Here is a 23,404-nt window from a genome sequence, read left to right as displayed (position 1 = left end):
GACATTATAAGAAGATAAACAACTGTTATTAAACTTAAACTTTTGAAGTGTATGTAAACGTACTGAGTGTGTTTCTTAGTTGGAAAAAGTCATTGTGATGATGGTGGCGTGGCCAAGCAACGCCTGTGGAGAGCGAGGCTGAGAGAGTGAGTGTGGTAAAGGTTGGTACCTGTGGGAAATCACCTCTAACAGCTGTTTTATGTTTGCAGTGAGAGCAGAGAGTGATTTAAAGGGCGATCCAGACCACTGGAGGGGGGGGGAGCCAAGCCTACATGTGTGTGTGTGTGTGTGTGTGTGTGTGTGTGTGTGTGTGTGTGTGTGTGTGTGTGTGTGTGTCAGTGCAGCTAACATTTGAGTTTGAAGCTTTTGAGTGAGAGAAAATAAAAATACCTTTTGAGTTTGATTTGCTGTCTCCCGCTTCCTCCTTAAGAGAGTTAAGAACTTTTGCCACAGTTTTTTTATTTATTTTTTATTTACTTATTTTTCCCCTTTTTCTCCCAATTTGGAATGCCCAATTCCCAATGCGCTTTTAAGTCCTTAAAAATGCGTAGTGATTTGCCTCAGTCCGGGTGGCAGAGGACGAATCCCAGTTGCCTCCGCGTCTGAGACCGTCAACCTGTGCATCTTATCACGTGGCTTGTTGAGCGCGTTGCCATGGAGACATAGCGCATGTGGAGGCTTCACGCCATCCACCGCGGCAACCACGCTCAACTCACCACGCGCCTCACCGAGAACGAACCACATTATAGCGACCACGAGGAGGTTACCCCATGTGACTCTACCCTCCCTAGCAACCGGGCCAATTTGGTTGCTTAGGAGACCTGGCTGGAGTCACTCAAACTACAGGGGTGGTAGCCAGCATATTTTACCACTGAGCTACCCAGGCCCCCACTTTTGCCACAGTTATTTATTTACTTGCTTTCCATTCAACTATTTTTATGCGCATTTTGAAATTGCGCATAAGAAATCCTGAACGGAAACGCTTGATATGCATGTGGGCATCGCAGCTATTTCAGCCCACATTATATCAGATATTACCCTTATTCTGCGGTGTCTCGTGGATGAATTTAATAAAATGAGATACTTGCTCCAATCTTGCAAATAAAACTGTCCCCAAAGCAGGGAGAGGACATTCAGCTGCTCCATCATGACGAGGTGGCTCTCTCATGATAATGCGCATTACGTAGTGGATGGAAACGCACAACAATTCGTGTTTTCTTAAGGCAAATTTTTAGAAATGCGCTTAAAAAATGCAAAACATTTTGGATGTAAACCCAGTAAATGTTACATTGAAAATTCTTCTATTTTCTTTATTCACATCTCCACTTCCTCTTTTATTCTTTGGGTGTAATGCATGTATTATTCAAAAATTTAGTTGAAAATCCCAATGTTTGCTCAAAAAAGCAGATGCTTCAAGGATTTGCTCAAGAGTTATAGTGTTAAAATGGCACTAAACTGTTGTCAGAAGTCGTGGCTCACTAGTTTGTTCACAGTTGTGCTAATGGAGCTGCAGGTTCGAATCTAACCTGCTTCATGTTTTTGTCTTATCCCATCCCATTTCTGTTTTTTTCTTGATTTGACTATAAATTAAAATGCAAGTGCTTATCTGTGAAATTATATAATCTGAATAAAGGATTCAAACAGCCAGTTATTCTTAGACTCTTTGCAACAGAGCTTTATTTTTAGCTCCTATCATATAGACAAAGCATCTGGATGTGAGAGAGTGCATGGCATTTGTAGCTTCGAGCTGATGATTTGTGAGGGTGACAAGAAAAGGTTTGGAAAGAAACAGCGGTAGAGAGTGGGGAAGAACTTGACTGTAAAGTCACTGTAGAAGCCTGTCATTTTGCATTGGGTCAAATAATGGCTTCTTCCACATCCCGAGAAGATAGTTAGCGAGGCTCGAGGCACTGGCTAAAGAAGACACATATCCTGTCTGCATAGACTGCAAGCCTCTGCTGAGGGATGTGAAGAATCTAAACTCTGATCACCTCAGTGGGTGCAGTTAAATTATGTCTAATGTTCTCATTTTTTTTTTTTAAATACCTGCTTTCCATCTCCTTTCAACCCATCTGCTGGGGTTACTCTTAAAGGTACTCTTTAATTTGATTTATAACACTAATCCCAGAGTTTCACCTTTTTCTTTGTTTCTCGAGGCCTCTTTTTGATACTCTATTTATTTGTTTTAAGTAATATTTTTGCATGAAGACTCCTACCCTTTCAATAGTAGGAATGTGCACAAGTAATCCATTAATTGAGTACTCATTCAGCTTTTAATATTTGACTAGTAAAAACACTACTCCAATATTGCAATTAGATTTTCATTTGTGCCTTTGCCTGCCGTGGGTTACAACGAAACTGCTTTTCTCACCGAAATCTTGCCGTTAAAACTCAATATATTGGTTGGCACATTGATTCAGGATGTTGTTAAAGGAATAATTCACCCAAAAAGAAAATTCTGGCATTATTTAAAGTGATTGTATCACTTGAGATGTCTTGGAATGCATGTTTCTTTGTGTGAGTGAAGAAAAACAGGTTCAAAGGTTGAAGGTTTAACTTAAATTCTAAATGTCATTGATTACTTGGTTTTTTATGTGTTGGAGTACTTGACTACAAAAATACTCTAAATGCCTATCTCTACTCAAAGGATATTTTCGGTTCAGCGATGGAAAACTAAATACACAACAGTGCGAAAAATTGAATAGACTGTAAAAGTGATCATTGGCTGAACGATCCACACTCTAGTAAACAACAATACAACATATTAAACGGACTGTACTTGTATTCCTCACAACCACATTTTCATTTACACTAGATTAAATATGTTGTCTATTAGAGCTGTATGTCTAATAGATCTTTATAATATAAAATATATAGAATTTTTATTATTTTGTTGGATATTAACAATATAAAAAAAAAACTGTGAGTAAATATCATGAATTAATATGCTTTTTATATGGTTATTAAGTTTAATAAAAGATTCCAGTAAGGCAGGCAGAGATAACTGACTGACCGACAAACCCTCTCACACATCCATCCACCAACCCACCCATCCATCTGTTCATCCACCCATCCATCCATCCTTTCACCCAGTCATCCATCCATCCATCCATCAAAAGGCTGAAAAATATTCAGATATATTTCTTATATCACCCCTTTTGTAAAACACACCCTCTGCCAGTTTTCTCATCTGGACACTCTTCCTTTCTCTCTTTTTTCTGTCTCTCTCACACACACCCAAACATCTCAAGCTGTGCTTCCCAGTTACCAGTTGCCATTGTTTTAATGTTTATTTTGCAGCTTTATAATGGACTGTAACACATACATGCACACTCCCCAGCCATCACAAAAAGACAGCAAAATAAATAATCTGTCTGTGGCTAAATGAGAGGATTATCCCTTCATTATAGTACCCTAGGCAGCACGGATGCCTTGTCACCACTGCCTCTGAGGCAAACAAACCTTTTTATTTGCCTCAACCTTGCAGGATGTTCCATGCTAATGTCCCAAACACACACAGACGCATTACAGTCAGGTTGACAAGTAAGAGGCATATTAGGGGCACATTTTCAACATTTTTCTTTTAAAACAGCATGTGGAGAAGGATCTTAGCCAGTTGGCTTTGAGTGGATGTTCCATAGTAAATCTAAATGAAACTGCAGGACAGTGTTTGAGGTGTAATATGAGAATATTGGATTTGACAGCATGAGAGAAATGTTTGACTGAAATATTTCTGCTTATATCTGTGGTCTACACCACTGTTTTAGAGGAGCTAGTGAAAAAAACATATTTCTTTGACACCCGCTAGTATGTATAGTGTTATTGATGTAATGACTGCCCAATAGAATTGATCATATAATGAAAATGGTGTTGGAGACTTTTGGTAAATAAAACGTCCTTGTTACTTTCGTAACCTCCGTTCCCTGATGGAGGGAACGAGACAATGTGTCGATGTAATGACACTAGGGGTCACTCTTGGGAGCCCCAAACACCTCTGCTTTTTAGCCTCTGAAAAAGGCCAATGAGAATTGGCGATTGGAATTTGCATGCCACTCCCCCGGACATACAGGTATAAAAGGAGCTGGTATGCAACCACTCATTCAGGTTTTGTGCTGAGGAACCGAGACCAGGTCCCGGCCATTTCAGCAGGTAGTTCAGCTTTGTGGCAAGAGGGACACAACGTCTCATTCCCTCAATCAGGGAACGGAGGTTACGAAAGTAACGAAGACTTTCCCTATCTGTCACTCACTCGACGTTGTGTCGAAGTAGTGCCACTAGGGGTCCCTATACAAAATGCCACAACTAGCTGAACTGTGTTACGTAAACTGGCGGTGTGTGACGGGCAGACTGCTGTGTGCCTCGTAGCCAGCGCACCAGGACACCACGTAACCTCCCCCAACGCTCTTATGAGCGTCGAACGGTCCATCAGGAACAAGTCGACTGCCCAACTATAGAGTCAGGCTAGCCCAGCCGAGGCCTCTTTTCCCTCTCTTTTTCTCCCCAAAAAGAAAGCCATAAGTGTCTGCGTCGGGGGGTGTCCGCGGAGACCACACCCCACCCAAAAAGGGGGGGGGGTGGTATTTTGACTGCCACATGGTCTTGTCAGAAGTATATCATGTGGAAAGGTCCCATGGTAGGTCCTACCCGAAGGGGGAGGAGTTTATACGGAGCATTGCGACCGGGGGCAGAGGGGTCTCTGCCCAAGGAAGATGCAGTTTACCGACAGGGAAACAATTTTTCGGAAGATATCACATGAGGTCGCCTTCGGGGAACCAGCACATGTGGAGCACCTACCTCAGTACAGGGTCTCATTAGCGCACGTACTGGGCTGACAGCGAGTTTCTCCGCAAACTCAACTGCCAGAGGGCTAAGGAGGAAAGTCATCCAGGGATCACAGTCTGTGAACAGGACTGGGAGTCAAGAGCACACGTCTTCACCTCAAGGGAGGGGAAAGGCGCTATGCGCAAGCGGTACACCCGGCCAGCTGTCTCGGAACTTACCTGCTCGTGCCTCCAAATACACGGGACGAGACTGGCTCAACCCGGAGATTGTAGAACCTCGCAAAGGTGTTGGGTGTTGCCCAGCCCGCTGCTTTGCAGATGTCTGCCAAAGAGGCGCCACTGGCCAGGGCCCAGGAGGCTGCCACACTCCTGGTGGAGTGGGCTCGTAACCCAGCAAGGGGTGGCACGTCCTGAGCCTGATATGCCATCGCGATGGCATCAATGACCCAGTGGGCGATCCTCTGTTTGGAGACAGCGCTTCCTTTCCGCTGTCCACCAAAGCAAACAAAGAGCTTCTCAGAGCTTCTAAGGCTCTGTGTGCGATCCAAATATATGCGTAAAGCTCGCACCAGACACAGCAATGCCAAGGCTGGGCCTGCCTCCTCCTGGAGCAGCGCTTGCAGGTTCACCACCTGATCCCTAAAAGGGGTCGTGGGAACCTTGGACATATAGCCCGGTCGGGGTCTCAGGATCACATGAGAGTAACCCGGACTGATCTCCAGGCACAATTCGCTGAAAGAGAACGCCTGCAGGTCCCCTACCCTTTTGATGAAGGTGGGCTGTCGCGAGGAGCGTGAAATCCGTGAACCACATCTGGGTGGGCCAGTAGGGTGCTACTAGGATGATCTGCTCCTCGTCCTCCCTGACCTTGCACAGGGTCTGTGCTAGTAGGCTCACTGGGGGAAACGCATATTTGCATAGTCCAGGGGGCCAGTATGTGCCAGCGCATCTATACTGAGGGGTGCCTCGGTCAGGGCATACCAAAGCAGGCAGTGGGAGGATTCCCGGGAAGCAAACGGGTCTACCTGAGCTCGACCGAATTGACTCCATATCAGCTGGACCACCTGAGGGTGGAGTCTCCACTCTCCCCTGAGGGTAACCTGATGTGACAGTGCTTCCGCTGTGGTGTTGAGGTCGTCCGGGATATGAGTGGCTCGTAGTGACTTGAGGTGCTGCTGACTCCAGAGGAGGAGATGGCGGGTGAGTTGTGACATGCAATGGGAGCGTAGACCGCCTTGGCAGTTGATGTACGCTACCGTCGCTGTGTTATCCGTCCGGACCAACACATGCTTGCCCTGGATCAATGGCCGAAACCTCCGCAGGGCAAGAAGTACTGCCAACAACTCTAAGCAGTTGATGTGCCAACGCAGCCACGGGCCAGTCCAGGAGCCGGTGGCTGTGTGCCCGTTGCATACGGTGCCCCAGCCTGTCTTGGAGGCATCTGTTGTATGGTCTGTACCGGGGAGAGCTTGCTCTTTTCCCAGTTGACCTGAAGCCCCAGTCGACTGAGGTGCCGGAGCACGAGTTCCCTGTGTGCACACAGCAAATTTCGAGAGTGAGCTAGGATTAGCCAGTTGTCGAGATAGTTGAGGATGTGGACGCCCACTTCCCTTAGCAGGGCAAGAGCTGCCTCTGCGACCTTCGTGAAGATGCGAGGGGACAAGGACAGGCCGAAGGGGAGGACCTTGTACTGGTACGCCTGGCCTTCGAAGGCAAACTGCAGGAAGGGTCTGTGTCGAGGTAAGACCGAGACGTGGAAGTACACGTCCTTCAGGTCTACCTCCACGAACCAATCTTGATGCCGGACGCACGCTAGAATGCATTTTTGCGTCAGCATCTTGAACGGGAGTCTTTGAAAAGCCCAGTTCAGTACTCGCAGGTCCAGGATTGGTTGCAACCCACCGCTTTTCTTCGGTACGATGAAGTAAGGGCTGTAGAACCCTTTCTTCATCTCGGCTGGAGGGACAGGCTCTATCACGCCTTCCGCACACAAGGTAGCGGCGTTCTTCACCGAGGTGAAGTGGACGCCGCTGAACCTGGGCGGGCGCCTGGCGAACTGAATCGTGTAGCCGAGTCGGACAGTCCGGGTCAGCCATCACAATGGGTTGGAAAGCGCAAGCCACGCGCCTAAACTCCTGGCGAGGGGGACCAAGGGAATGATCACGTCGGATGTACCGGCGGATGGGGCCTCGCGGAGGGGCAGAGCTCGAGGTGCCACGTTGAGGGGATTCGAGCCCTGTGGCCGTGCTGAGTCCAGGGACATCGAAGTACTTACCTGTCTCCTGCCGCCCACCATAAGATTGGCCGAGGAGGGGGGAGGAGGAGTCTCATCCCCGTAGTCTACCTGACCCAATCCCATGTGGGCGTGTTTGTGCCACAGCTGGGCGCACAAGGGCGGGGGGACCACCGCTGGAGCACCATACCTGCAAAGATGGGATGGTGGACGGTGGTCGTGACGACGGCGGTGCGCACCGGACATGTGACCCAGGGAACAAGAAAACTGCTCTTTTGTTGAATTTTTGGGTACCGCAGCCTCTTGGTCATGCAGCGAAATTAAATTAAAACGAAACAAAAGATTCTCCTCCCGGCCCTTCACCGGGGGATGGAGTGGTCTGCTCACCAGCTCCAGAGAAGCAGGTCTCCTTGCCCCTGGGTCGCCCCCCTCTCAGGGGCGCTTTGAAGCCTTCCTCGGGTTCTTAGCGGCCGGCTGTGAGATGGGTGGCGTCTGCTTCCTGCGCTGGGCTCCATGCCAGGGCCAGGCCACGGGGGCGGGCTGCGGTAGAGCCGGTGTTGTTGTTGGCGACGAGCAGACAGGGTGCGGGGTCTTGAGCCGTGCCGGGGCAGGATGTGTTGTATGGCCTCCGTCTGCTGCTTCACCGCTGAGAACTGCTGGCAAAGTCCTCGACGGTGTCGCCGAATAGGCCAACCTGGGAGATGGGGCATCAAGGAACCATGCCTTGTCAGGCTTTCGCATCTCAACCAAGTTGAGCCAAAGGTGGCGCTCCTGGACCACCAGGGTGGACATCGCCTGCCCGAGAGACTGCGTCGTGACCTTCGTCGCCCAGAGAGCGAGGTCGGTTGCCGAGCGCAGTTCCTACATCAATCCCGGGTCAGAACTACCCTTGTGCAGTTCTTTTAGCGCCTTGGCTTGGTGTACTTGCAGGAGAGCCATGGTGTGCAGGGCGGAGGCAGCTTGTCCAGCAGCACCGTAGGTCTTAGCCGTCAGGGACAACATAAACCTACAGGCCCTGGATGGGAGTTTCGGGCACCCGCTCTGCGGACACAAGTGCACCGCGAGGGCCTTATCCACCTGGGGGATCACCAAATACCCCCTGGCCGCTCCGCCATCGAGGGTAGCGAGAGCGGGGGAGCTGAAAGACCGGGACCTGGCAGTAAAAGGTGCCTCCCGCGATCTTGTCAGCTCCTCATGCACTTCCGGGAAGAAAGGAACGGGGGCGTGGCAGGAATCAATCGCCAAGCCGCGAGGGTTCATGGGAGAGTGGAGGGTGCCGATCTAGCCCGACGCTCATGGCCGCCTGGGAAAGCATGTCCGTCATTTCCGTGTCGGCCTGGGACTGGGCGACCATTCCCGAAGGAGGAAGCCCAGTCGAAGCCTCTGCGTCCAACTGGACGAGCCCGCTCTCCGATGCTGCGATCGATAACTCGTCTTCTTCCCGGGCTCCGAATGAGAGGTCGAACTCGCCCTGAGACGAGCCAGTGATCTCGTCCGAGTGCCCGACCGGGGCAAGCGAGCGTGCTGGGGAATAAGAGGTCCGTGGGGGGATACCCGGCGGAGGTGGTCCCATTGAGGTCCCCAAATTGCCCCCAGTGCTAACCGGAACAGCCTCATACCCGTAGGTAGAAGGACCGAGGCGGGGAGCCGCTGGGGTGGCTTGCTTTCTTACGAATGCAAGCCGCGACCGCAACGTTGTCATGGTCATGTTCTTGCAATGAGGACAAGACCCATCCACGAACGATGTCTCCACTTGGGCAGCGCCCAGACATGTAAGACAGCGATCGTGGCCATCAGAAGCAGAGAGATAACGACCGCAACCAGGAATAACACACAAACGGAAAGGCATCTTTAAAAAGATGTTCCGTGTGTGCCGCTCTTTTAGAAAGAAAATATACTCTTTTTAGAATATACTCTTTTAGTTGTTTCTGCCGAAGCACCCAGGGGGAAGAAGCCGCTGAAATGCGGCGTAGAATCCAGCAGATGAGGTGAATGAACTTCGCAGATGAAATTAATAGAACCGCTCGGCTCCGAAGAGAAAATCTGAATGAGTGGTTGCATACCAGCTCCTTTTATACCCATATGTCCGGGGGAGTGGCATGCAAATTCCACTCGCCAATTCTCATTGGCCTTTTTTGATTAAAGCAGAGGTGTTTGGGGCTCCCAAGAGTGACCCCTAGTGTCACTACATCGACACAACGTCGAGTTAGTGACAGATAGGGAAATCCAAAAGCATGGTCTCAAGTGATAGTTTTGTCTTTGATCAAAACCTCTGTAAGGTAAGAGACTCAACAATGTTCTTAATTTGTGTGCGCACTGAGAGGACATTCTTTTAGGACAAGCATAGCTGGTTTATGGAATTTTTTTTTTTTTTTTTATCACTGGTATGATGATCAGCACTTGTCATACACCCATCTAAGAATGGGATTTGTTTCAAGTACACATTCTGCCTATTTTCATGTCAAAAAGGAGTATGGCAAGGGTTCATAGAGCTCAAGTGTCAAATGCTATTCATCTCCAAAGTGAAATTGATCTCGGGATTTGATATCTTTAAAGACAGACCTACCATGAGCTCTAAGGTTATTAAATTATGATAAATGCTTCTGTTCATATTTTAAATATTGTGTTTAACTGCGATTGAAATAATACACAACTACCACACCACAATCCTGTAGCAAAATCCACCAATCAGAGAAGCCACTGTTACCATGGAAACGGGAATGGGATTGTGGTGAGTTTTCACATGTTAGTAGAGGCTAGCTAGGTAATGTTAGTTAGCTACCTACCTTGCTCTAATTCGGGATGTTGCAGTATTACAGCATAAAAGAAAGAAATAGTGTTTTCTAATGAGAAAACATTAAAAATATGCACACACAAAAAACAAAAATAATAATAATTTGATTACATCATATACAATTTATGAAGTACTTCATTTTTTCATCTTGTCTGTTTTTTTTTTTTTTTTTGTTTGTTTTTTTGTTTTGTTTTTTTAAATATATATTTCACTTCGAATCAAATGTCATAATGTGGCTTTTCATCTAGGAACTGGCTGATTTGGTTCCAGCCTTAAAACTCTATATTGACAATTATTTTGACATCCCTAAGGAGAAAATTAATGGGAAATCTAGTCCTGGAACAGAGGCCGCTGAAAAAGTGGCTAGTCACTTTTTAAAGTAGGTCATTTAACAGGATGTGAATTGTCATGCATCATTCTTAGGGTGTGTTAAATGCATGTTATATAGTGTTACAGGGGAGTCAGAGCAAGGCTCAGTGGCTCCATTGATTATGCAAGCCTGTGGGTAATTACATTGACATTTAAGTTCACTGCTGGTATACGGGAAAGCTAACAGTTAAATAACTGAAACAGCCAAGCTTACATTTCTGCACATTCAGCATGCTGTTCCCTCATGTGGTGTTTACTTTGTATGCTTATAGTTACTTTATCTCCATTGGTTCACTTTCATCTTCCCCTCCACGCTATTTCTGCTGTCTCTCCCTAGCTATCTCATGCCGACTGCTTTCTTCCATCCTCGCTTCCCTTTTGGGTTCGCTCACTTCATTTAGGTTCCATTCAGAGTTCAATTTGAATGCATTCAAAGGGCCTTATTGGCAGAAAAGGTAAACATTTACTTCGCCGTGCCACAGAAGGCCAATACAAATCAAGCTGTTGACAAACTCGAACACGGGCAGTCCAGGATTGACAGCAGCTTTAGGGAAGAGATGCTTGAACTTAAGGTTGACTTGTGTCTCTGTTTTGTGCCATCCATGGAATCATACACAAGCAAACACACACACATTCACTGCTGAAACAGGCTGGAGTCTTTTCGTGTCTATTTTACTGCATTCGTCAAGCATTCAATCTTTTACTTTCTTCTTTGTCTCCCAAAGCCATTTCTGAGTCTGTTTCTTCTGCCTGCATTCTATTCTCTCTGCATCTCAGTATTTGGTTGTAAGGTTTGCTTGGGGTGGACTGTTTTATATCAAGCCATGTGGTATGAAATGTGTCACTGCAATTGCTGCAAATATGTTTTCAGGTGCTAATATAAAGCAATGTACTTGGTTCTGAATATTTTATTACACCATATCTACAGCATCTTACATTTGGCTCAAATTATAGAGGCGCATGTGTGCCTCTTCTCGCAATGCTATAATTTGAGACAAATGCAAGATGCTGTAGATATGGTGTAATTTAATATTCAGGACCTAATATCTAGACACTTACCTTTTTCAGTGTGAGATATACTATATGCTTGTGTGAGTCTGTGTTAGTGAAGTACATTGAAAAAAGCAATCAGGCATATTGTATTTAAAAGTGGTGTGTTTTTGCTGCTTCCAAACAGAAATTGTCAACAAGGAACTCTTAATAGCTTAAGTGGATGATGCAACACATGGATAGAGTGGTTGTGAACTGCCCTAAATCCAGGCTAAATCTAGGGCTGTGTTTTGAATGGTATACTGCTTGCTGCATATTGCGTATTATATGCTATATTTTACATATTGTTTTTTACTAATAGTATGTTACGATATAAAGTATATTGAATGCTAAATATTTCAACAATAGCATGCAATATGGTTTTTCACTTGAACTACATGGCAAATGGAGTTATCATCTTGTATAAATAAATCTGGTAATTTTCATGTGTGTAATGAAAATGAAAAATGAATTGCGATATAACATGTAGGGGGGAATTCACTAAACAGTTGTGCCACTTTTGCACATGGTATTTCAGCGCAAATACCTGCGTCTTACACACTGAATTTGCGCCAAAATTGCGTTGCGTCTTGAGTATTTAAATGAGGTCATTGCCATTCCTTTCCGCACAAACACGCCTCCTTTCTACGTAATTAGGCTTTTATACTGTATATTGCGCTATTATGGCCAGATGAAAGCAGGTGGTAAACTGAATGTTTTTTCAAGTAGATGTTTGTGTACATTTCCAATTGATCATTTTGGCAGTAATTTATCAAATAATGATCAAATGATGCAGAAGAGCACTATCACCTGTCATATATTCAGGTTATATTCAGCGTGTTCCAGCGCTATTATACCTGACGAAATTCAAGTCAATTCCCCCCATAGTGCTATATCTCACTTTTGACCAAAAAAAATAGTATGAACAACAGCAAGTGTAGTCAACATGCCTAATGCATCATTACGTAACATAATCAAAATAATGTGTTACAGACACTTCTATTCATATTGATATCAGTGGGAGAATCACAGATCTCCATGGTGTGCCATGCTGAAAATAGCCAAGCTTCCATTTCTTTGGTGAATATTCCAATATCACTGTATCACCAAATGATTACTCATGTGTAATTTCTTACCTGCCCTTTAGGTGGCGGTACAGGCAGCCAGACGACCTTTCTCCATGAGGAGCAGTGGAAGATGCCGGCTCTGCCAGCTCTGCTGCTGTCGATTCACTTCCTCCTCCTCCTCCTGCTGCTGCTGCTGACCATGGCCCCGTCCTCCCACAGCCATGCTCCCGTTCTCGCAGCCGTCAGGATGGGTGAGATACCACCATCTACTTCCTGTTATACAACAAATGAAATGTGTCTACCATTTGACAGTGCAAAAGGACAATCTTCTCATTTCTCATCTTCCACATTAATGTACATTTTCCCAGTAAAATTGGAGCGATAAGGCCAGTTCTTGACTGAATCAGCTAGCATCTTGCTTTCCGGTTTATATGGGTTATAAGCACAATAATTAGAAAGCTTTTTTTTTTTTTTTTTTTTGAGAGGTGCTTGTCTGTGCAAAAACTCACTGCCATGATACTAGGGTGTTGTGGCAGGTTGCTAGACGAATGCTGTGCTGGTTGCTGAGGTGTTCTAAGGGGTTTGTATCACACTGCAATGTGGTTGCTAGGGGTGCTGGGATGTTACTACGGTGTTGTTTGGGCAGGTCAAAAGAGCCCTCACCCAAGTCTCTATGACATTATGGTCTCTAGATATATCTTGGGTCCCTCCTTCGATGTAAGTGTATTGGGTATTTTGCCAGCTTTATCTTTCACCTCAATAAACTGCATGATTTGAGGTATCATTAATGCCAACTTCGCAACACGAAATATGCCCCAAAGTTTTATACGTCGGGTAATACTTTTTAATACTCCACTAACCCAAAGTATAAGCAATAGTAAAATGATGTTTGCCTCAGCAAATGTCAAATAATGGGGGGTGGGGACTAGTATATACTAAATGGTCAAAAAAGCCACTACCTAAGCTGCTTCCTACCCAGCAAAAGGCCTAATTCAGCCTCAGTTCTTCCAGCTTTATCCGATATAGCTTTATCTACATAGATAAAGGCTCCATTAAATGAAATGAGAAAATCAGAGCACTAGTACAGTCTCCAGATAATCCAATTGCTTTACTTGTATTAAAGGCAGCCAACATCAATGTTAAGCACACATGTTTTAGTGATTAAAAAGCTAGTTCTTGATTGAATGTTTACATGCTTTTTCTGTAATACTGACCTCCTCCTAGGCTTTATCTTTTTAAACTAAGCACCTGTTCCACACAGCAGAGAGCATGAAGAGATGTTGAGATTGGCTAATGTCTGCCATTTTGGTAAATTAATTAAAAATAAGACCAAAGCATTTCAGAACTGTCTTCAGAACATGGTTTAAACTGAGCAATATTATCGGTTTCAAACAGGAGCCTTGTTCAGAGTCACTTCACAGCATGTGACTGATTGCTTCAAGCATCAGCATGTCCTTCTTGATTATTGCAAACAATACAGCATCATTTAAACTCTGGCAAGGCTTCAAACTGACAAATGAGTGAAATAATTTGTTCATGTTTGCTTCATGATAATGTATTTTGAAGTTGAAAACAGAGTACTTCTTAATAAGCTTAAGAGCGCAGTCTACATGCAACATTGTTACAAACTTGTTTCTGTTCAGTCATGAGAAGTAAATCAATATTTTAGCAACACACATAACAAATGAAACTTCAATCATCAACATCAAAATTTTAATTTCCATTAAATACCAGTGCAGAAACAAAGACCTCAGCACAGATAAGCTTTTTTTGTAAACCGAGCATATGATTGTTTTCCCCCCTTCAGCTGCTATTTTAGATGATCAATCAGCATGTGGACGTGGAGAAAGGTTGGCTTTAGCTCTGGCCCGAGAGAACATCAACAGTGTGATGGAGGGCCCGTCACGAGCTCGCGTGGAGGTTGACATCTTTGAGCTTCAGAGAGACTCTCAGTATGAGACTACCGACACAAGTGAGTTCGACAAACAAGTTCCGACATATTTATACTCACTTAACCATGACACTGAAATGGACCGATAGCACACTCTTGCTCTAACACAAGGACTGTGTATCAGGGTTGTGCACCATTTAAAATGGAATTGAGCATGCCTTTTATATTCCAATTCAATTCCTGAACAAGATCTGAATTTGCAATGAGGTAGCAAACAGGATGCAGAATTGAAATTTAAATGTAAGGAACTAATATTAAAATGAACTGAAATGTAAATAAATTTTCATAACTGCTCTACATGGTAATTACATTACATTTTTCACAATGTATAACCTATAAACATGTCATCATACACTTAATATATGGATATTTCAAGAAACATCAGATGATATAATTAATAATTAATGTTTGAATTGAAAGGCAACCTATAGGCTATTTGTTTTTAATTGAACAACTTAATTTTATGCGCTAAAATGCTCTTATTATCCCCAAAATCTTCAAAATGGAACCAATCAACATGAAGCAGGTTTAGATGGAAACCGTATATTTTTCTGGCACATTTTGTTGTATTTTGTTAGATAATAAAACTGGTCCAAATTGTGTGACGTGTGAAGTTGTGGGAAGCACTTTATTTTACAGTACTATTCTACATTTATGTACTATACTTACGTAAGTACTATACTGTATAATTATAACAACTACAGTAATTATTAGGTACTAACCAAAAATTAACAATAACCTTAACCCATATTAAGTATATGTAGTTACCTAATATTACTCAGTACTTACTTGGGTAAGTACACTGTAAAGGCCCAGGTATACTTAGTTTTTGTGTGTTCCGGATCGGCTCGCGAGTGAGTATATTTTTGTGAGTATACTCTTCTGACCGTGAGCGAATATGAAAGCGTTTGATGCATGCCCATTACAATTTCTTTGTGATATTCTTTTAGTTGAGTCAATTGCCGGTGCATGCGCTGACGATGCGCACAGACGATGACCGCATCCGCTAGTCTAGAAAATCTGTCCGGCGCGCAGACACGATTATGACAAAATGTACGTCATGCTTTCTGTGCGCGGAGCGATCAGCAATGTGGATGCGCCAAGTATACTTTGGTCTTAAGTAAACTGAAAGTACACGTACTGTAAAATAAAGTGCAACTAAGTTGTGTGACTGTGAGACTCTTTCTGACATCCCATTTCAAATTCCAGTTCAGCATCCTATAGGACATGACCAATTTAAATTAAATTCCAGCTCATGAATTGAAAGAGTAGCCAGTTCATAAATTTTGACTTTTTTCCCCCTCAACCCTGATGTAGATATAACATTGAGGATAATGCATATGATACAAAATGAATTACCTGCCCATGTCACACTTGAACAGTGCACTGAATATTTTAATGCAACACAGCTAAAAAGCAACAAAGAGAAAAAATCTTTTCATCTAAATATACACCCTGTGCTGTCTCTCTAACCCTCTTTCTTTTGTAGAGTTAGAGCAGCAATCTCTTTTAGGCAGAGCATAAAGAGTTCCAGTTGCTGCCGGCATTCGGCACGAGTCTGTTTGTTTGTAGTTTAGCCTGCTTAGCATTGCTTATTCCTCTACGCTCATCATTTTATCCTTAGCTTTTTTATCGCGTGCTTCGTTTTTGGCCTCACTTTTCTACTGTTTCAACTGTGTGTATATTACCGCACGCACCCGTTTTATTTTTATTTTATCTTTTCTTTCATCTCGCGTATATTTGTTTTCTCCTCTGTGTTTTACACTGATTATTGCATCAATCTCAAACATCTGCTGATCAGGAACTAACACAACAACAGCAAACAATTGCATGAAGGATTCACATCGATCTCAAACCCTTGCTGCTCAAGAACAACCATAACAGCAACAACAAACAATTGCGGTAAGTCATGGCATCCGCTCATATTATTGCTTCCTGCATTGCATGCCACATGTTTACTATAGCTTTTTCCATCAGCAGTGAGGGGTTTACATGTGATGAATGTAAGGAATTAGACAGGTTGATGGAGAAGGTTAATGAGTTAGAGACACGTATCCGAACGCTAGTGGAAGTCAGTGAGAAAGAGAAGCCAGTTGATACTGTTTTGGATGCGGGTAGAACAGCGAGCAACACACATGCTTTGGTTCCGGTTGTAGAGCCCCCGCAGCAGGGCATTTGGGTGATGTCTCAGCAGCACACTCACTCAGCAAAGCGGCACCACTCTCCCATTCCTGTTAGGGTCTCTAATCGATTCTCCCCACTCAGTGATGCACCCACTGAGAATCATGTTGAAGTTCCCTATTTATAGGGGATTCTATTGTAAGGAACGTGTACATAGAGACTCCAGCCACTATTGTTAAATGCATTTTGGGGGGGTTCGGGCATCTGACATCAGATCAAATTTACAATTTGCTTTGGCCCTCTCCCTGCTTGTCGTGGTGATGAGGTTTGTTGTATATTAATGTCACTGAATGGCTGGATATCTGAGTGGTGTCCGGAGAATAGTATAGGATTCATAGACAATTGGAAGAGTTTTTGGGGTAGACCTGACTTGCTAAAGAGAGATGGACTCCATCTCTCCAGGGAAGATGCCGCCCTCCTCTCTAGTAATTTGGCTCGTAGTCTTAATAGTGATAGTATTTGACTAACTGGGGCCCAGGTCAGGAAGCAGACAAACTGGCTAATCCGAACATCTGCTAGCTGCCTTGAGACATCACACAGGTCATATGTACTACAACACATAGAGACTGTATCACCTAGATATCACATAGAGACTGTGTCTGTTCCCCGAACTACCAAACACAAAACCCTCACTAAACCATTTAGAAAAAAATAGATTAAGGTAAAACTTGAAAATTGAAGATAAACATCATATAACGGTAGGGCTACTAAACATTAGATCTCATTCAACCAAAGCACTAATTGTAAATGAAATTATTACAGATCATAGTTTGGATGCGCTCTGTTTGACTTAAATTTGGCTTAAACCGGATGAATATATTAGTTTAAATTAATCTACTCCCCCAAGGTTATTGTTATAAGCATGAGCCAAGCCTGAAGGGTCGGGGAAGAGGTCCTCTGTGTTACTCAGAGGACAGGATATAAGTTTAAGTCTTTTGAACTAATAATGCTTAATGTGACCGTCAGATACAATTAAAAAATCTCTGTCATCTTTTGCCCTTGCTACAGTATATAGATCACCTGGGCCATATTCTGATTTCCTTGGTGAATTCGCACATTTTCTATCAGATCTAGTAGATATTGTGGATAGAGCTTTAATTAAAAAAAAAAAAGTCACATAGATAATGAAAATGACACATTGGGATTAGTATTTATCGATGTTCTAATCTCTCTTGGAGTCAGACGAAATGTGACAGGACCAACTCATCACCATAATCATACGCTAGATTTAATTCTGTCATATGGAGTTGATTTTGATACTATAGAAATTCTGCAGCAGAGCGATATCTCAGATCATTACTTCATCTCTTGTATGCTGCGATCAGCTAATGTTACTCAATCTATACAATGCTATCGTTAAGGTAGAGCTATTCTTTCAACCACTAAATATAGTTTCATTAATAATCTTCCAGATTTATCTCATATATTCAGTAAGCCAAAAAGTCTAGAAGAACTTGAAGTAATATCAGAAAATATAAATACAGTCTTCTCTAGCACTTTTGATATTGTCGTCCCCCTTCGATTAAAGAAAAAAGCCCCGCACCATGGTACAATGATCACACTCATGATCTCAAGACAGCAGCTCGTAAAATGGATCACAAGTGGAAGAATACAAAATTAGAGGTATTTCGTGGTGTATGAAGGGTAGTGTCTGTAGCTACAGACAGGCGCTAAAAACTGCCAGGTCAGCATATTTTAGCAAACTCATAAAAAATAACCACAACAATCCTAGGTGTTTATTCAGTACTGTGGCTAATTGGTTAGGAATAAAGCCTCGACTGAACCAGATATTCTGTCGCAGCACAATAGTAATTGACTTCATAAATTTCTTTACTGATAAAATTGAAATAATCAGAAATAAAATTACGCAATCGTCTGCCACAGTACCACAGAAAACAGTATCTCATAATTTTCCTCATGAGCAACTTCAATCCTTCACTGTCATAGGTCATGAAGAGCTAATAAAACTTATCAAAACATCAAAAGCCACAACATATATATGTTAGATCCAATACCAACTAAGCTCTTAAAAGAGATATTCCCTGTAATCTCAGAACGTCTTCTTAATATTATTAACTCCTTGCACAGTTGAGACGCAGACACACTCACAGAGTTTAAGTCTAGATTAAAAACTCGTCTATTTAGCAAGGCATACACCTAATTTATCCATAAGCTCACATTTAAGCTGATTTAGTTAGGTCTGCCGGAACCAGAAACATTTATCATGCTTTATAACTCTGCACAAAATTGAATGGCATCTACACTAATATTATTCTATTTGTTTCCCTGTCTCAAACTCAGGATTCATATCACGAGGTTACCAGAGCCGGCCAGATCCACCTCCGTTCCTGCTTGGTGTCAGTCTCCACTGCTATGTGTCTCTGAGTGATGATGACTTTATGCAGCCAGTGCTAGCCAGACATCACTTCAGTCTTTTTGACTTCAGAGGATGAACTGATGCCAACTCCAACTGTAAGACATGGGATACTTCATATGCCTCTTCCTGAACCTTGAACTTAGGATAGACCTCACTGAAACTGATCTCTGCCTGCATCACATTGGTCTAATGATGGACTACACTCTCAAAATGGAATAGATAGACTTTCAATTATTTTCCATTAAAAGCCTTCATCGGCCAACTAATAAAGGACAATGCATCAGTGTGAACTTCTGCAGTTAATCCAGGCTGAACTTCAAAGACATTAGACATTAATCGTATAGTTCATACAAAATCTTTGTATAAACACTGGCCCTTAACACTTACTTAGTTTACTCATTTAAACCATGACCTGCACTGCACATAAATAACTAATATTGGCATTATATTCATGATGTTAGCCAGAGGGTAACTGGCCCCCACTGTGAGCCTGGTTTCTCCCAAGGTTATTTTTCTCCATTAACCAACATCTTATGGAGTTTTGTGTTCCTTGCCACAGTTGCCTTCGGCTTGCTCACTGGGGTTCTAAATAAAATTATTATTTAATTATTTAATTATTTACTTTTATAGACAGTTTACAATCATATTTAATCAAACTACACAATGATAACTCTAAGACTTTATAGATATTACAGTTTCATTTGCTGTTAATGCATGATTTTCTGTAAAGCTGCTTTGAAACAGTGTGTGTTGTGAAAAGCGCTATACAAATAAAAATGACTTGACTTAAATCTGTGTTGTGCTTATTGATGTAAAAAATCAAAAAGAGCTTTGCATTGACTCCTAATTTGATATCATCATCAAGGAACAGGACACAGAACTGGACAGCATCCAAGATGTTGCCTTTTTCTCTGCCCACTGCAATGTCTGTCGCTCTCTCTCTCTTTAACCTGTCCCTTTTTCATTCAGTCACTGTCTTGCTCTAGCACCCTGCTCTATCTCTCTTTATTTTCTGTCTCTTTCTAATAATACATCTTTAACTTTCTCAGTGTGTCAGATCTTGCCGAAGGGAGTGGTGTCTGTCATTGGTCCAGCCTCTAGTCCTGCTTCTGGATCAACTGTCAGTCATATATGTGGGGAAAAAGAGGTGAGAGAAAAAAAAGGAACGAATCTTGTTTGTGTATGTTTGTGAGAGCGTTTCTGAAATGATAAATTCAGTGCTCCTCAGCCACAGGACATTATTTCCTGTGTGCCTTTGCATTGCCACTTGAAAAGTATCTCTCCCTCTGACCTAATTTTCCATATTTCCTTCTCTGTTTAATTTCCTCAGGGTTAGCTGATATTTTGGTCAGGCAGATTAATCGTCCAATTCTGAGATTATCACTTTGGCCATTAACCGTGCCTGCTTGACCAGTCCACTGTTATATTAACAATGTTGTATGAAATTAATGTCCAATCAATTTCACCAGTTTTGTGTATCCCTCATTTACAATCAATTGTATATACAATATATATATATATATACAGGGTTGTGAGTAATGGAATACATGTAACGGGATTACGTTAAAATACAAAATATAAGTAACTGTATTCCACTACAGTTATAATTTAAATCATTGGTAATCAGCATAAAGTTACATTCAAAAAGTTTTTTGATTACTGAAGAGATCACTTTGTCATTTGTTTCATTTAATATTTAGTCCTTTCAGATGGAAAACATTTATACATATAAATGATGCAATCTAAAGTGCATTTGAACAGCGGTGAAACACTTTCTTATGATGTGATACATTCATACGAGCAGACAGAGAAGTAAGTTTGAAGTAAGTTTGGAGCAGAAGAAATAGAAATAAACCTTGTGTAAATTGTCAGCTTTATGCTAAGCTAAAATGCTATTTCTAGCCATTTTACATGCACATGTTACCAGACACGATCATATTTTTTTATCAAGAAAATTCACGTTAGATACATTTTTTTTCTTGTTTTCTTGTAAAAAGATCTAAAAATCCTTAAAACAAGATCAATTTGATTTATCTTGTTTTAGAAACATCACTGCATAAGATATTTAGGTTTTTTAGAGAATGTATTTTTAACATGTGTATTTTGTCTTACTGTACTGGCAGAGTTTTTATAGTCAAAACAGTGAAAAAATCTACCAGTGCTGAAGAAGTAATCCAAAGTATTTAGAATACGTTACTGACCTTGAGTAATCTAATGCAATACGTTACAAATTACATTTTACAGCATTTATTCTGTAATCTGTAGTGGAATACATTTCAAAAGTAACCCTCCCAACCCTGTATATATATATATATATATATATATATATATATATATATATATATATATATATATATATATATATATGACTGACACACACATATATATATATTTGTGTGTGTGTGTGTTTACAAGAATTTTTAGAAAACTTGACCCTTTGTATAAAAGAATTAACACGTCAGTCAGTGCATTTAGGATCTTACACTGATTATGATTAAAAAACAGACAACGTGTGTGGTCATGTAAACACTTTAAATGGTTTTCCCTTATCAAGGTAAGGTCATAAACAGTTTAAGGATAAACCAATCAGCACACATAGATATTTGCTCATTATCCCGATTTCGCGTTGCATGTAAACACCTTTACCAGAGTTCTTACTGGCTTATCCAATGTGCACAAATGTTGTTATTGCCCGTTTGTGTTTTTGACATCAATAACAGAGAATAACGCGATGATTTTAAATTTAATCTGATTTTATTTTCAAATTATTTTTGAATCCCACATTATATCATACATCATTCAATCTGCTCTCTTTAGATATTAGCATTGGCCATTAAAAAAACCTGTATTGGTTGATCACACATTCACTCTTTTTCTTTCTATATCTCCTATGTTTTTATTTGTTGTTGTTTTTTTTTTTGTTCCTCTCAGATCCCTCACATAAAGATTGGTCCAGAGGAGACTCCACGCTTGCCATATCTGCGCTTTGCCTCAGTGACGCTGTATCCTAGCAACGAGGACTTGAGCTTGGCCATCGGTGCTATCCTGCGTTCTTTCAGTTACCCTACGGCCAGCTTGATCTGTGCCAAAGCAGAGTGTAAGTCTGCAGGGAACTTGCCAACCCCGTCAACACCTTTTAACTATTAACTATAGTTCTTTATACTGCTTTTACATATCACGCTGCATTGTGCTAATTCGTTTTACAGTGCCTGATTCATTCTGCCAATTTGTTTTACTTTTAACATAGCTGCATTGTCCTTAGGCTCAGTGTCAATAATAAAATGTTATTAATGCCAATACCACTGCTTTAGCAATAACAAATGTTTTATATAAGATTACACCTTTTTAAACTTTATTCAATAACTCTAGACTCGTTTTCTGCATGTTGATGTAAAGAATGACATTATACTATAGAAACATGTTGGCGCTGTGGCCTAGCTTTTACATTAGAGACACTGAAAAACACAGCTGGATGCACTACATAGTTTGATTCAGTCAGACTAAAACAATAATTCATCTTTCTATTCTCGTAAATGCTTTGGTTACTAACAGACCTAGATAATGCAACTGTAGCTCAGCATGTGTAAAGTACACATTCATTGGACCACAACTGTACTCCAAAAAAGACAGGTGAATTATGATAACACGCAGGCAGTTCTATCCACATTCACCCTAGTCCTCAACGTCAAGTTTGAACAGAGGGACATCATATTGAGGATTGTGTCAACATGCAGACAAACAAGAAGCGATATTAATTGCATTTGCTATACTTTGTTGACTCAGCTTAATGAGAAGTAGTTAGCGCACTCGAATGAAACGTATCTCAGCTGCTGCGATGCTTAATGCAAGTGATCTCTCGTGACTTGCTGATGCGAGCACCTTTCACTTGATTAGTATGGTCTGGGAAATGGTTATAATGTTCTATGCGTAACTGTTTACTGCTGCTCACATAACTGTGCTTATTCCATCGTTTTTTATTTGATGTTTGCAGTCTGTGCTTAAAGTGATAGTTCATCCAATTTTTTTATAAAAAAACAATTCTGTCACAATTCAGTCACCCTCATGTTCTTCCAAACCTGTATGCCTTTCTTTCTACCGTTGAACACAAAAGGAGATGTTAGGTAGAATGTTAGCCTCGATCACCACTCACTTTCATTGCATCTTTCTTCCGTGTAATGAAAGTGAATGGTGATTGAGGATAAACCTTCTATCTAATATGTCCTTTTGCATTCCATGGAAGAAAGAATGGAATGAGGAATTTTTATTTTTGAGTGAGCTATCCCTTAAAGTTGAGAAAGCACTCTTTCCTCACTTCCCCTGCTGTTATCATTAGCTGTGTATCTTTTTGACTGCATTCCAAAATCAATGAAATCACCATATGGATTTTGTGGTGGCTTAGAGCACAAATTTATGCACATACAGAATTAACTTTATTGGCTTTCAAAGTCACTTAACTCGATAGTCACTGACTTTAATGTGGAAGAGCAGGGCAGAAATTAAGGTAAGGTTTACTGTTATTGACAGTTTATGAAAGTTGTTAAAAGGTTTTAGATGGTTACATGACATTGATTGTGTCATTGTGAGACAATACATTTATGCGGAAGACCCATTATCATAAAAAA

General features: G+C 41.9%; 1 protein-coding gene across 1 annotated transcript in view; it reads left to right on the top strand.

Annotated features, from left to right (window-relative positions):
* The window catches only part of LOC127421569 (glutamate receptor ionotropic, kainate 5-like), a 129,319-nt gene that overhangs the window by 55,247 nt on the left and 50,668 nt on the right, over positions 1-23,404 (top strand). Inside the window, exons 2-5 of the mRNA XM_051664699.1 lie at positions 12,354-12,524; positions 14,081-14,245; positions 19,832-19,929; positions 21,714-21,879. Of these exons, the coding sequence (XP_051520659.1) occupies positions 12,404-12,524; positions 14,081-14,245; positions 19,832-19,929; positions 21,714-21,879 (550 nt within the window). The 5' untranslated portion in view covers positions 12,354-12,403. The remainder of the gene's footprint in view (positions 1-12,353; positions 12,525-14,080; positions 14,246-19,831; positions 19,930-21,713; positions 21,880-23,404) is intronic.

This window comes from Myxocyprinus asiaticus, chromosome 30 (genome assembly GCF_019703515.2).
Source record: "Myxocyprinus asiaticus isolate MX2 ecotype Aquarium Trade chromosome 30, UBuf_Myxa_2, whole genome shotgun sequence".
In the NCBI taxonomy this organism is placed as follows: domain Eukaryota; kingdom Metazoa; phylum Chordata; class Actinopteri; order Cypriniformes; family Catostomidae; genus Myxocyprinus; species Myxocyprinus asiaticus.
This window is presented reverse-complemented; position numbering and strand designations above follow the sequence as displayed.